The sequence below is a fragment of the Neoarius graeffei genome, chromosome 14 (genome assembly GCF_027579695.1).
Source record: "Neoarius graeffei isolate fNeoGra1 chromosome 14, fNeoGra1.pri, whole genome shotgun sequence".
Lineage (NCBI taxonomy): Eukaryota > Metazoa > Chordata > Actinopteri > Siluriformes > Ariidae > Neoarius > Neoarius graeffei.
In genome coordinates this window covers 38,620,844-38,636,992 of record NC_083582.1, presented here as the reverse complement: position 1 = coordinate 38,636,992, position 16,149 = coordinate 38,620,844, and the positions used below count along the sequence as shown (strand labels likewise).

The 16,149-nt window shown below is 41.6% G+C and overlaps 1 protein-coding gene across 1 annotated transcript in view; it reads right to left on the bottom strand.

Moving 5' to 3' along the window:
- Nucleotides 1–13,715, bottom strand: part of LOC132898176 (cytochrome b-c1 complex subunit 2, mitochondrial) — a 29,386-nt gene extending 15,671 nt beyond the window's left edge. The window contains exons 1-6 of the mRNA XM_060939614.1: nucleotides 13,601–13,715; nucleotides 10,208–10,285; nucleotides 3,327–3,476; nucleotides 1,664–1,728; nucleotides 1,526–1,582; nucleotides 394–518 (exon numbers count right to left, since the gene is read on the bottom strand). Of these exons, the coding sequence (XP_060795597.1) occupies nucleotides 394–518; nucleotides 1,526–1,582; nucleotides 1,664–1,728; nucleotides 3,327–3,476; nucleotides 10,208–10,285; nucleotides 13,601–13,633 (508 nt within the window). The 5' untranslated portion in view covers nucleotides 13,634–13,715. The remainder of the gene's footprint in view (nucleotides 1–393; nucleotides 519–1,525; nucleotides 1,583–1,663; nucleotides 1,729–3,326; nucleotides 3,477–10,207; nucleotides 10,286–13,600) is intronic.
- Nucleotides 13,716–16,149: the final 2,434 nt, after the last annotated feature.

The window sequence follows — 16,149 nt, the reverse complement described above, 5'->3', positions numbered from 1 at the left end:
TTTCACTATGATGAATGTTGGTTGGCTGTTATATCCTTAATGTCAATGTTTTGACCAATCAAAAGGCAGATAACGCAAGTTTTACTTCACATACAAGCTATCGTTAAATGAGATTATGCAGGAATCAAAATGGAGGCATTCGAAGAGAAATGTAAACACTGGTCTACATCTATCGACTGACAAGTTCAGTCTCAGTCACCAGGATAAACGAACCCTACCCCCCTAATAAATAAAAAAAATTCTCAATGGATTTGCAATAATATGAAAAATAGCATTTTTGAGTCCAAAAAAAGCGGAATTCCGGCAAAAAGCGGAAAAACCTCATCCCTGCTAAATGTGTGTCCTTATTATGGAGAGAAAAGGAAGTATGGACTATGCTAAACAGGAACACACCAATTTGTGGGTTCTGGCTGGCGATGGCGTTGTCCAATTTCACTCTGGGAGCGAGGTCAGACAGCTCCCATGGCCGAAACTCTGGTGCAGTGGTCACATTGATCAGATACTCCATGACTGTGTCACTATAATCAGAAACACACAATCTATAATATATGCACACCTCAGTGCAAAAATTAAACACTTAAAAGGCGCTGACTGCAAAGTCATCTGAAATTTTTTTTTATTTTTATTGTGCATGGTATTTTCCTATGTCCCGCAAGAACAATATGTGGACAAGATGTGATCATTTTGATGTGCTGAAGGTCGCTTTTCTCCGTTTTGGGACCGTTTTCCTACCACTTGAGGTAAACGGTACGGCCCTACTGAAACAGCCGAACATGAGGAGCTTTAACTAATTAGTATAACTTTGGAACTGCATCACACCAAGATGGTGATGTGGAAAACATCGTGACTCTGCATCAACCTCTGAGAGTTTTGGAGTCGCAGGGATGTAATTTGTGGTTGACATTTGCGAATAGATCCGTGAAACAAAGACATTTTTTCTCTGTTCCTGCTTTTTTGTGTTATTGTTTGTTTCTCTGTAAGATCAAAACATTAGGTGCATAACTCCATACTCAGACTCGCCAATCCAAGACGAGCGCTGCAAATTCTTCGTCAGATTTCGCGCCCGTTTCATCCTTTAGTCGATTCCAACGGTCAATCCGTCCCTTCACGAAAATTTCTGCAGACAACCTTTTGGTGTCCAAAGCTTTTCTGGTGCGCTTTCTAGCTGATTCGCTTTCATATTTTCCTTTTCTTTTTCACTGGCGGGAGAGCAGAGTCCGCCATGTTTGCCCACGCTGACTTGTTTCGGTTAAAAGTAGGTCAAACATGCCTCATGGTGGTCACGTGATATTGTTGATCACTTGCTTTGGCGATCTCCGGAATCATAAAATGCGGGACGCTTTTTATCTCGGCAAAACATTTACATATAGGACACACAGTGTGTGCAGCAGGTCCTCAACTTCAACTCAAATCAACGCGAAACATCTCGAAACTCCAAAAGTAACAGAAATAGAACATTTTTACCCAGAATTCAACTTTGCAGTCAGAACCTTTAAGTCAACACACATTAACAGGTTGTGCTTACATGTGATCTCTCAAACAGTCCACGGTGTAGACCATGGTTTCCCGGGTTGTGGACACTCTGTATAAAAATATGCAACACACATTAGAAAGTTTGCAGAACATATTAATAACACACAATGTGGAGAAACAGGAAACCCACCCAAGACTTCCTCCAACAGCCTCAATGCCACGGCAGATCCTGAACGCAGAGGCTCCTTTGGTTGTCTAAAATGTGAAAAAGTACATGTAAATACAACCCCAAAAAAGTTGGGATGCTGTGTAAACTGTAAATAAAAATAGAATGCGATAATTTGCAAATCATGGAAACCCAATAGTTCATTGAAAATAGTACAAAGACAACAAATTAAATGTTGAAACTGAGAAATTGTATTGTTTTTTGAAAAATATATGCTCATTTTGAATTTGATGTCAGCAACACGTTTCAAAAAAGCTGGGACAGGGGCATGTTTACCACTATGTTGCATCAGCTCTACTTTTAACAACGTTTGGGAACTGAGGAGACCAATTGCTGTAGCTTTGAAAGAGAAGTGTTGTCCCACTCTTACCTGGTATACAATTTCAGTTACTCAACAGTTTGGGGTCTCCTTTGTCATATTTTGCGCTTCATAATGCACCAAATGTTTCAAACAGAAGACAGGTCTAGACTACAGGCAGACCAGTTTAGCACCCGGACTCTTTTCCTACGAAACCATGCAGTTTTAACATTGTCAGGAAGCGGTTTGTCTTGCTGAAAGAAGGAAGGCCTTCACTGAAAAAGATTTTGTCTGGATGGCAGTATATTACTCTGAAACATGTAAATATCATTCAGCATTAATGATGCCTTCCCAGATGTACAACCTACCCATGTCATGTGCACTAATGCACCCTCATACCGTCACAGATGCTGGCTTTTGAACTGTGCACTGATAGCAAGCCGGATGGTCCCTCTCCTCTTTAGCCTGGAGGACGTGGTGTCCATGATTTTTAGAAAGAATTTCTACTTTTGATTCGTCAGACCTCGGGACAATTTTCCACTTCGCCTCAGTCCATCGTAAAAGAGCTCAAGCCCAGAGAAGGTGGCGGTGTTTCTGGATATTGTTTATATCTGGGTTTAACTTGCATTTGTGGATGCAGTAATGAACTGTTTTCACAGACGATGGTTTTCTGAAGTGTTCCTGAGCCCATGCAGTGTCTCCTGAGGGCCTGAAGATTACAGGCACCCAACATCAGTTTTCAGCCTCGTCTCTTGCAAAAAGAGATTTCTCCAGATTCTCTGAGTCTTTTAATGATATTATGTACCGTACCATAGATGGTGTGATCCCCAAATTCTTTGCAATTTTACATTGAGGAACGTTATTCTGAAATTGTTGCACTGCTTGCCCATGCAGTCTTTCACAGAGCGGTGAACCCCTCCCCATCTTTACTTCTGAGAGACTCCGCGTCTCTGGGATGCTCTTTTTATACCCAGTCATGTTACTGACCTGTTGCCAATTAACCAAATTTTTTTTCAGCATTACACAACTTTTTTCAGTCTTTTGTTGCTCCTGTCCCAACTTTTCTGAAACATGTTGTTGACATCAAATTCAAAATGAGCATATATTTTCCAAAAAACAATAACATTTCTCAGTTTCAACATCTGATGTTGTTTTTGTACTATTTTCAATGAAATCTAGGGTTTCCATGATTTACAAGTCTTCACATTCTGTTTTTATTGATGCTTTATACGGTGTCCCAACTTTTTTGGAATTGGGGTTGTACATTAAATAGCGCACTCAAGTACACAAAGAGCATTTATTCATTAACTGCCATAAATCATAACCTACCAGACCACTCGCCAGCCGGAGCACGTGTGTGACACCCAGGCTGTCGTGGGGCTCATAACGACTGCCAGCCTTCACAAGAACACCGATACGAGAGGCCGGAGAATAGTTCTCCAGGGAAGCAATCACAAGGCCGCTGGGCAATTTGGTCACCTACAGAGAGGGAAATGAACCCATATGTGTAAGCTGGTCCAGAATGACTTCACTGGTATAAATGGCTTAGTACATAAGTACGTTTTATGGCTATAAAATAAACACCTTGGTTTATAATGTGGTACATATCCGGTGATTCGTCTATAACCAGTAATGTTAGATAGGATGCAAGGTTTCCAAAATTACAACTACCAGTCCACCTACTTATTTTAAAGCTGCAGAGTTTTACTAAAAATGGTTAAGTCAGAGGAGCAAAAGTTTTATACTTCATACTATGATATTCCAGAGCTGCTATGCTGTGAGTCACCCTGATAAACCTCTGATCATAATTCAAAGGAGTTGGAAGTGTCGTGTCAGAATTGGTGGGAAATTTGTATGCATATTTAATATGCTTGATCCCGTGTCAAATGTTCACAAACCCAAACTTTAAGCATGAAAGTAGTCTGACTACAGTGACTGGAGAAAAGAAGAGAGTGAGAGGACATGAGAGTGCAATTAACCAGGCGTGAGAGAGTGAAAGAAAGAGAAAAGAAAAAAAAAGGATTCAAGCCTGATATAATTTTAACATTTTTGGCTGAAGTAGGAAGCTTTTAAAATAAACAGATTAGACAAAATACATGAAAAACCCACCTATTTTTTTTTTTTTTTAAACAACCCTACCCTAAGCTTTGGTGAGAGGCTTCGATCTTTTATCTGGTATTCACACTGATTTACAAATTAAACTTTTTATTCTCATTGCACTTAATCATGAGCAATCAAGAGTCTTGAAAAATTGGCCTATCCCAAACTACATGCCATCGTCATAAACAGAATTATAGCTTTAAAAACAAACTAAACAAAACCTAAAAAAAGTGTCACTTTTGCCAATCTTCAGCTGAAATTATTTTCCTGCATCTTTAAAAATCACTTATTTTTCACATACAGTGGTTACAAGTAGTATAATGAAAAGCTACCCTTCTTGCCCAACTAGCAAATATACAGCTGAATGACAAATTAAATGAAAATACAATATAAAGGATCTTATAGGGTAGTCACACTAGAGGCGGAATGAGCCGGAATGCCGTCGGAATGAAAATTCTTCGTATATTCCGGGATATTCGAAGTGCATTCTAAAAATTCTGACTGCATTCTAAGTGCATTCCAAACATTCGGGCCCATTCTTGTGGCCGGCCCGAATGTTTTGCTCATGCTCAAAGCGTTCGAGGTGCATTCGAAGAGGAGAAATACCGAACGGCATTCGAAGTGTATTCTAACTGCATTCTAAATATTCTTACGGCATTCCAACAGCATTCGGAACATTCTGATCGCGTTCGAGCCGAGGGAAAGATCGAAATGGCAAGCCACTTCAAATCCTGCCAGAATGTCCCGAATGTGCCTCGAATGAGCCGGAATGCTGTCAGAATGAAAATTCTTCGTATATTACGGGATATTTGAAGTACATTCTAAGTATTCGAGCTGCATTCTCTTTGAATTCTTAGACGTTCGAAACATATTCGGCGGCTATTCCGGAAGCGTTCTGACTGCATTTGAGGTGAATTCGTACACCATTCAAGGCACCTTCCAACCAGACTCTGGGTGGTATTCAGGCAGCAATCGAACCGCACTCGTATGGCATTCAACGTGCATTCTTAATATTCTTGCTGCATTCCAGGTATTCCTGCTCTGTTCCAACTACATTTGAACTGCATTCGAAAGCTAATACACCCGGAACGTGCAAGAATCATTCGAGGCGGGTTCGAAGAGAATTCTAAGTATTCGAACGGCATTCTTACAAAGCTGTAAGAATGTTGGTCAGTTTGAAATTCCCGCCCGAATTTTGAAAAATTTTGCATTCCGGCTGGTTCTGCTTGATTCTTGCTAATTCCGAATAAGTGTGACGGGGGCCTAATTAATAAAGTGCTGGGCCACCATGAGCCACCAGATTTTAACTGTCCACACAATTACACACAGATTCGACAAGTTTCTGGAAATGCACAGCAAGAAGGAAAACAAAAAGATCTTACGAAATAGATTATACAAGTTGCAGTTTTGATGATGACGGTGGTGGTGTAGTAACATCAGTCCAATTGGGCTGAAACCTGGTGACCGAAGGCCATACTATATCAATTTACATCATTTTCAGAGTCATCAAACTGCTCAGCGAGCCCTTATGGTGTCTTGTGGATGAGGATATTGTCATCATGGAAGAAACCACTTGCATCAGGATAGAAAATGTTTCATCACTGTATTGATTTGTACCGGGTCTTCCTTCCAGGGGAGCAAGTGGAAGCAAAAACATATCAGCAAGATGCCTGCACAGCACAACACCTCCTTCACTACCTCACTGTAGGGGTCAAGCATTCAGGCCTGTACTTTTCTCTTGGTGTTCACCCACATGTTGATAAGGATGACTGATCTAAACAGACCACTTTTTCCACAAACTTGTACACAAGTGCTGATGATTTTGGCACCGTTTAACTCTCACACATCACATTAAGGCACAAGCATCATGGCCCCTGAACATGCAATTCCCTGCTCTTTTCCAAGTGACGCAGATCTTTTCATCTTCATTCAAAAGAGGTTAACTGGGCCTGGTCAATATTTTATTCTCTTATGTTTGTCCACTCATTTAAGCAGGTCTTTCCTTTAATTTGTCATCAGTCTGTACAAATACACCTGTGTTAGGGTGAAGGAGACCCCTTAGGCTGGGCTGAAGTGCCATTGAACAAGGGCACCTAACCCCCAACTGCTCCCTGGGCACTGTAGCATACTGTAACTGCCCACTGCTCTGGGTGTGCGCGCGCACTCATTGCTCACTTGTGTGCATGTTCACTGCTTCAGATGGGTTAAATTTCACTGTGCGCTTAATTCTGTGCTTGAGTGTACTTGTGACAAACAAAGGCTGCTTGGCTTAAAGGAGATACACAGAACCATGGCCTCACTTTCATTTATAAATGCCTTGAGACCTCAAGAACGGCACAGGAATAGTTTTAAGCGTTAACAATAAATCTAATGCAGTAATTTTTACGATTAAAGTGATTTATATAGGTAGCGGTCTGAGTGAATGACCTTGACGTCCTTAACGTCACAGCAGGAAGTCTATCGGTCTCATTGCCATTTCTGCTATACTAAAACACAGAGCTGACTGCAACTCCGATCCTCCATTTTGAGCTAATTCATCGCCATGCCACATAGATGTGTTGCTGGTGGGTGCAGCAACACGACAGAAGGTGGATTTATGTTGCATTCATGGCCCAAGAATGATCGCACTGCAAAGATTTGGACACGTTTTGCGAGAAGTTCACGGGCACTTTGGGCGCCTATGAAGTGGTCTCTCCTCTGCTCTGCACATTTTACTGAAGACTCGTATGAAACCTCTGATCTGTTGAGGAGCGTTGCCTATAAATCCGTATTGAAAGAGGGTGCAGTACCAACAATTAAATAAAACTACAAGTATTTATTTTTTTATTTTTAAAAAAAGGGAAAGCAAGTTCAGTTGCATCAGTTCTCCCGGAGTGTGAGCAGAGGGTTGTTGGTAAAACCTGGAACGGGACGTGACATATTATCGCTCGGGCAGTGACCTCCCCACAGTTCTTGCTAAAACCAGTGACGTCCCGTCCCAGGTTTTAGTAATTGCCTGAGCTGAGCAGTAATGGCGGAGTACAGAGTATGAAGAAAATGGAGAATGAGTGGCCCAGCCATCTGATTTCTCCGCTGGATATTGCTGCCATCTCGCCTTTACGTGGAAGAAGCGAATGAACGGAGAACTGAACGAACAACTGAAAGTCAGATTATTTCAAAACAATCAGCCACAAGGTTGGCCTTCAAGAAGCGAGAACACAGACGGGTAAGCTCCGACTCGCATTTGGATACAAAAACAACACGTTGTTTACCTGCATTTAGATTAATACATGTAACTTGTATTGTGTGTTTAAGTTACCGGTATAAGATTATTTAATTTGCTTCAGAATGTGATTGTCTCAGTTCATCTGATTATTTAATTAGCCTTTTACGTTTTATCAGTGAAAATGCATGCATGTACATGTATGTTGCATAAGTTATAACACCTATCCTGTTTTAATGAGAGTCAACCCACAAATCAATGAAGTCAAATCAGTCTTAGCTGAGCAAGTCGGTGACAGTATTTCTTACTTTCACCATAAATGTTTATTTATATGACTTTGGTCTATAGCTGTCAAAGGCCTCGGCCTTAAAACCGGTTACCGCTGTGATGTCAAGCACTCGGGGCTGGCTGGATCAGCGGGGCAGCTCGAATCCCAACTTTGCGGTCGATTTTAACTCTCAAATATATATTCAGGGATGTGATTTGGGGCTGGTGAAATTATCTGAAAAATTTAGCCGGGGGTCTGGGGGCCGCAGGCCCCCAGCTGGTCCAGGGCAGTGCCCTGGTGGGGGGACAAGGGAGGGCGAAGCCCCCGGGTTCTGGGGTTTTCTGACTTAAAAATTGTACTAAAATGGCAAGCAAACACACAAGAAAAAACTTGCCATGATTAACAAATTCAAGCCAATTTAATGGTCAACATGCAACTCTGAGCCCCTATAGTAAATTCAATGATTCTTAACTGACAAAAAGCCAAAACATGAAACCTAAAAATGTCATTCTAAATTAAATCATCTGCATTAGAATAAATAGAAAATTGTATAAGGAAAAACAAAATGTATACTTTCAATTACTGTAGAAGTTGAACATACCTAAATGTGCCTTTTCAAACAAACATGATGCAACATAAGAATTCATCCACCATTATTTATTAAACTCTATTGCTCCTGGTAGTCTCCCGGTTTGCTTCTTATGTATGGCAACTTCTAATATTTGATTAAGTTACTGCACACCCCATTTAGACAGGGTAACAGGATTGATTTTAAATTTTGAAATTAGCCATGCATAGACTACTTACCAAAACTGAAATTTTTAGGTACATATTCTCAGATTCAGTTCATTCTGCCATCCATATAAAAGGTGAGAATATGTAGATCCTTGGCAACAAATAATTTCAATAATAGCTTTTGGGAGCATTTATTTTTGTTATGTGATTAATCACGGTAACAGAACTGACACAAACCTCTGGGACAGGTACAAAAATTAACAAAAAATCGAAAAATATCTTTTCTTAATGGCATTTTCAATTTGTGTGACATATGTCCATTGTGGTTTCCACAGTCTTGTCGTTGAACATGAAAAAAAGTTTCAATTCCACCTTTGTCTAACATTAAGAATCATGTCTGAAAAAAAAGTCTCTTTTCAGTGGAACAGCCATTTTTGCTCATTTTCGACCCTAAAATTTGCTATAAAATGCACATTTATGAACCAAAGTAGTCAAATTTTGAAATGCAAGGTAGAACTGATAATGTTTTATCATATGAGACCATAAAAATTTTTTAGAAATCTCAAAATGTAAACAAAACACGTCTGGACAAAAAAAAAAAAAAATACGTTTTCTGTGAAATTGACGAACTGTACAGTGTTCACTCACTTGAGGATTTTTATATGCAAGAATAAAAATCACTTTTTCACTAAACAACATTCACAAAAAATGTGTTTGCAATTAATTGGGATCCACTGTTTTTATCATTTCAACCGCGCATCAGACCCTCGGCCAACTGAAAATGTCTTTCATGCACTTTTCTCCCTCATGAGAATTTTGAAAAGTTGGCAAGTATGTATTATTTGCACTAACATTTTAATATTGAATAAACAAATCAAAATTGTGTATAATTACCTTACATCCACGCTGTGGGAAAAGTTTTGAGCGAAAATTAAAACTAACTTCGAGTGAAAAAGGTGAAATAATCTGTGATGAAGTTGGCAGAGACTCTGAGGTAAAGTGAGAGGAGGCGGGAGGGGTCAAGCATCACTGCCGCCTCACAGACTCACTTTCCCAGGTTAAACTCCCACCGCTCCCCCTCTCTCTAGCTTTTGTTTTGTTTTCACTGAGTAACCATTTTGATTTGTAAACTAGAGCCGTGATTTAAACTGCTGTTTCTTCGGACGTAACTAAAACAAACTGAAATAAAAACCGCCCCTTCTTTTCTCCTCAGGTTTAGCCTCCGATGCTAACCTTTTCACCACAGCTTTCATTGCGTGCGCATGCGCATCCAGGAAGCAACAGATGGCGCGAGGCCCCGTTGCCACGGCAACCTTCGTCACTCCGTCGCACGTGCAGTGACGCCATCACCACTCACAGGCTTATTATGGGGAAAGAAATGAGCTGGGTTGTTTCTTCTTCTTCCCCATGTTTATTTACTTTAAAAACACACACCAAACTGATGATCAGGTGCATCTTTACGCTCGATCACGGAGGCTGCCATCTTTCAACTCTTTGTTTGAAGCGAGCTTACGTACAGCTATCTAACAAGTGCGTTCATTGGTTGTTACAGAGCGATGGGCCAATCACGTACCTCGTTTCATCTCAATGACGGAATTACTGAAAGTCGGAACGAATAGGATATTAATGTGGATTTTTGAGCGAAAAATCGGAAAAAAAATTTTTTTTTAATTTTGAGGTGAAAAAAGCGAAATTCCGCGAATTCGCGGAAAAATCACATCCCTGTATATTTTTTATTCCCATTTATGCAGCATACAAGAGTCAAGGATGGAGATACTATCCACTCAGAAATTTATTTAAAAATAAAGATTCTGCGTATATCTTTTAAACACTTGACAAGGGCACATGGCTTCACGTGGCCATAAGAAGTTTCTCTATACAGATCGTGTGTGAACATTTACTGACCTGCACCTCCTGTGGCACGAACCTGAGTGCTTCGGAAGCCTCAACCTTACAGGCAGCCTGTGCTGCATACAGCCTCCTCTGCAAATCAGAAAAGAAGTAGTGACATTATACAGCTGATATCTAGCAACATCTGTCTGGTAAAATAGCAAAATGTACATCTAGACATGAAAAATACATTTTCAAACAATCTGTCAAAACACAAGCACAAATAAACAAAGAAAAAAAAAAAGAGGTTGGTTCATCACATTACAAAACTTTCTAACCTAACAAAAGGACACTGCAATTGTTCATTCTACCGTAGAAAAACTGTTGTACAGTTAGCATCTGCGCACAATTACACAGCTAGCTGAGTGATTGGATGCAATACTGTCTTTAGTATCAACAACACATTACTCATCATTTCATTATCAATAGGACAACGAAAAAGCAAAAAGGTTATTGTAGGATTGGCATGAAAGCCACCCATATCAATAACCAAACAGAGCAACACCTTATCTTCAGGACTATAGCTGTAAAAGGTTCCTGTATCTAGATTCACGAGGTGGTGGAGAACTAGAACCATAACGCCAATGGCTCAAACCTTGAAAGAACTTGAAAGACACCCACTTTAACTCAGGAAGAGATTCTAAGGATGGAACAAGTCTACCAATTTGTCATGTCAAACTATCCAAGTTATTCGTCCACGTGAAATACCTTAACAGGATTCTGTATGTTGATGCATCTTCTTTTGAAACAAAGTCCGAGTAATAGTGTGTCAAAGCGCTTGACCGATTTACACAGGCAATATTATTCAAGATGCACCACACCCCTGCTGAATCTAAACAAACTTGACAGTAGCTTAGGGAACTAACTAAATATGGAGACCCACGCCTGTCAACTTTAACAATGACTAGATCCTAGACGATGAGGTGCCTTGCGTTTTTGGAGTTACGTACATGCTTGAACTGAGGCCACCCATCATCAGGATGGATCCGAGTGGTTGGCTTATAATTCATTTAAAATATTATGCTAGCTGATTTACATTATTTACTCTTACTGCTGCAGAAAGCCCAAACAGCCTATTAAGATGGAATTGATGAGTCTGCGGTCGCAAAGCATTCTGAATAGTGTACAGCCCCAAGTTGGTAATACTTCAGAAAGAAACTACAAACATCTTTTTCTGAACTAAGGGAAGTTGAGAAACAGAATACTCAAATGAACCTTGTTTACTGCTAATGTATAGCAAGCACCGCCCCCAGGGATGGGATAGACACTCGAGTGTATTTAATTGGACAAACCCAAAATTAGTACATGTTTAAATCATGAATATCGCCAAAGCTTTTTTTCTTTCTAGCAGTACTACTGTGTGTGTCCACAACACTAAAAAGGTCATTTCCAAAAAGCCTTAAAACACCAGCTTTAATTTCAGTGGCACTTTAAAATCATATGAGAGCCCAGTGGGGCGGCACGGTGGTGTAGTGATTAGCGCTGTCGCCTCACAGCAAGAAGGTCCGGGTTCGAGCCCCGTGTCCGGCAACGGCCTTTCTGCGTGGAGTTTGCATGTTCTCCCCGTGTCCGCATGGGTTTCCTCCGGTTTCCCCCACAGCCCAAAGACATGCAGGTTAGGTTAACTGGTGACTAAGGGTGTATTCAGACCAGGATAGTTCGATAGTTCACTTGCTTTGGTCCGAACCAAATGTTTTTTTTTATTTTTTCATTTTGGTGCGGTTCGCTTTCATACTGTACATTTTAGTAAGCGGACCAAAATCTGTCAACAAAGACACGCGCCCTGAGGTCGTTCAGCTATTGGTCAGAGACGACACGTGCACAAAGCGTTAAGTTCAAAAGTAGTCACAGAGGATAGCGCTGATGAGCGCACATCATGTTGTGACAGTTCTGGCTCTTCACGCAAGTCGCTAGTACTGCCACTTTTTGAAAGAATGTCCCTGATTTTAATGTAGGTCTGACGGAGTTTCTTCACTTTTAGCCGACATTGTTCTGGGGAGCGCGTGAACCCCTTCTCCTTCATTTTCTCACTGAATACAGCAAACACGTCGGCATTTTTGTGTGTTCTCTCCAAAAGCTCAGATATGTGGACATCTGCCCATATATCCACAAGGGTACGCGTTTCTTCCTCGGCCCATGTTTGCCCCCTACTCATTTTTTGTACTCTGTAGTCTAGCCTACCACTGGTCTGAATGACTGAACGACTGTTGTAAGGTTCCCTTGACAACCGAAACAGTGTTTGCACTTTGCAGTGGAGTGTCAAGACTCTGTTTCCCATAATGCTCGACAAACGACGGAAGCTCACGAGGTACAAAAAAGCAAAACTGTCGCATTAGGTCCGGTCTGCTTTCACACCTCCAAAAGATCCGCACCAGGGTTCCTTTGGTCCGGACCAAGTCCGACCTTGCAGCTCGGTCTCGGTCCGCTTGTTTGGTCCGGACCAGAGTTCGGTGGTTTGTATTCAGATCAACCCAAAAGGTCTGGACCAAGGGAAATTTGGTTCGTTTGGTCTGAACCAAACAACGTAGGTGTGAATACACCCTAAATTGACCGTAGGTGTGAATGTGAGTGGTTGTCTGTGTCTATGTGTCAGCCCTGTGATGACCTGGCGACTTGTCCAGGGTGTACCCCGCCTTTCGCCCGTAGTCAGCTGGGATAGGCTCCAGCTTGCCTGCGACCCTGTAGAACAGGATAAAGCGGCTAGAGATAATGAGATGAGAGTCCAGTGTACTATTGCACTTTATAATATCTTTGCTGCTGTATAATTTAATATACTTTTATATTTAATTCCGTGCTGAGCCAAATTGCAACCAAATTTCGTCGTGTACACACTTGTTGCATACTGAATGACATAACTTAGAGAGCACTTGGTGACATACTGTACTACATTTCAGCTACTCGTTTTTCTAAAAACAAAATGGCACCAATTTACACCTTAAACACAAGTTTTTAAATATAACACACTATAGAAAGCCTTACAGGGAGGGGGGAAAGGAGTTTGAACCTGCTACCATAGCTGATTAGCTCCAGTTAGCAGTCAAGGTAAAGAACATAACTGACTTTATTACTGATAAAATTGTTGTGAAAAGGATAAAGTGCTCAGAAATACAGCTGAGACACTACCTGCACTAGAAAATCTGTCCAAAGTGTGTGGGTCACCTTAGCAAGGCCAAGAAGATAACCTGTCATCAGCTAACACCAATGGCTAGGTCTAAAGCCGCATACTAAAGAGTATGTGAGAACGTTACAGCGCCACTGATAGCGCACTACACTGCCATACTAGTTAGTATAGTTGAGGTTAGTATGAGATGTAGAAGGAGCAGAACCACACTATATTACACATCACTATAAACTCAACCTGCACGTCTTGACAACGCATTTACAAACTATAATAATAAAAACCCTCACCGACAACTGGCTTATTCCCCGAATCCCTTTCATTCTCTCGTTCTCTCTCCTTCAAGCGGTTGGAGAAGACAATATGGCTGACCTGGACGTCCTACCCACAAGCCCCCACAGCTCACTCCTCTTCGACGGAAAGAGACACTCGAGTTAAACACTGACCCCTGCTGGATCGGAGCACAACACGTTGACAAATTATTTTATACCATGTGGAATGCACATACACTAGATAGGCCAAAAGTATATGGACACCTGACCATTACCCCCATATGTTTCTTTCCTAAACTGTTGCCACAAAGTTTTAAGACAATTATGAACTTTCTCTTTGTATGCTCCAGTGCTTAATCGAGTACCAGTTCCATATGGTGGTGTAGTAGTTAGCACTGTTGCCTCACAGCAAGAAGGTCCTGGGTTCGAGCCCTGTGACCGGCGAGGGCCTTTCTGTGCAGAGTTTGCATGTTCTCCCTGTGTCCGTGTGGGTTTCCTCTGGGTGCTCTGGTTTCCCCCACAGTCCAAAGGCATGCAGGTTAGGCTAATTGGTGGCTCTAAATTGTCTGTTAGTGTGAATGGTTGTTTGTCTCTGTGTCAGCCCTGCGATGACCTGGTGACTTGTCCAGGGTGTACCCCGCCTCTTGCCTATAGACAGCTGGGATAGGCTCTAGCTTGCCTGTGACCCTGTAGGACAGGATAAGTGGCTACAGATAATGGATGGCTGGATGGAATGCACATATACTAGATAGGCTAAAAGTATGTAGACACCTGACCATTAGACCCATATGTGTTTCTTTCCTAAACTGTTGCCACAAAGTTTTAAAGGGCATATTCTGGACCAATTTTGTTTTTTTTTTATATGAAAGTATGTCCCTTTACACACTCATCCAGAAGGGTAATTTTGCACAAGGCCATCTGTCTACAGCGGAAAAAAATAAAATAACAAAACGCGTCTGGAAAAATCCCAAGGGAGTCTGGAGCCAGATTCGTGACATCACCTGCAGAAGTGCCAGCAGGTTGCATGAGCTTTGCACAGTTTCAGTGCACAGCCTGTGTAGGCCAAGCGCTCCCATTTCTCTCTCATTGTCCGGTCTTTTGGAAAACGATGAGTACTAATCCCATCAAGATTGGTGTTGCTACACCCTCCTACGATACATCTGTTAACCATTTTAATAATTATGTGATAACGTTGAAGAAATTTGCAGAAAACTACCAGGTCGTTTTCTCATAAACAAACCAGCACTGACGTAGGATTCAGAGGGAGGCGTCCCGCATGTGACGTCACGAAAATCAATGTTTCCCGGGAAATCCAAATGCCAAGTTTTTCAGAGGCGGACCAATTCGCCTCAAATGGCTTGATTTCAACTGAATTTTTCTGGTATTGCGCAAGGTAAAAAAATTGCACAAAATGCAAAATGTGACAGATATTTGACCAAAGTTTAATATAAAATAGGAGAATTACATTGATCTTGCTCCTGAATTTACCTGTGATATGCACTTTAAGACAATTATGAACTTTCTCTTTGTATGCTGTAGCACTGGAATTTCTCTTCACTGAAACTAATAGCCCTTTTCCAGTGCTTAATTGAGAACCAGTTCCATACGGTGGTGTAGTGGTTAGCACTGTCGCCTCACAGCAAGAAGGTCCTGGGTTTGAGCCCAGCGGTTGGCAAGGGCCTCTGTGGAGTTTGCATGTTCTCCCCGTGCTGGTTCACAACTCGTTCAACTTGCGAGCCAGCTGAGAACCAGTTTGCTTTTCCATAGCTCACGGTGCTAAGGGGAGCCACATCATTACGTCACTGTATACGTCAGTTACATCGCTACGTTTGCATAAACCTTGGCGCAAAAGCAACACGGAAGAAGCAACAACAATAATAATGGATGACTTCACATTTGTACAGCTGTTGCTTCTCGTCACTTAAAAATGGCGGTCTTGTTATTGTTGTTGGTCTTAAGAACACACACCACCCCCCCACCCCCACCCCCGCTGACATAAGCGGTTCTTTCCTCTGGCCCAGCAGAGAGTTGGTGCTAGCCTGGAACCGGTTTTTCTGGCCCCAGAGCCAGTTCTTTGTCAGTGGAAACAGAAAACCCGGTTCCAAACTAAGCACTGGCCCCGAACCAGCCCTGGAACTACTTTGGTGGAAAAGGGGCACGGGTGCTCTGGTTTTCCCCCACAGTCCAAAGACATGCAGATTAAGTACAATGGGGCCACTGTAATTGGCGCAAGCTGTAGTGGTTTCCCAGCCATAATGTATGATAGTATCTTGCTATGGCAAAGCTAATTAGATTTCTGGCTGGTGCCGGTACCAGAAAGCTGCTACCAGCATGGCACCACAATACTGCTGGTCCCAAAATTGGAACCACTGATGTCAGACACTATGGAAGGGACTACTATAAGAAATCTTCCACCACTTTCATAAAACAGGTAACCTACACACATGCAACCTTCAAATGAAAGATGTAATGACTTTAAAAGTAAATTGATAAAAAGCTAGCAAAGCAGATGCATACTGTCCACAATGATTTTTCCCACAAATGATATCCCAGTAACATTTAAATAG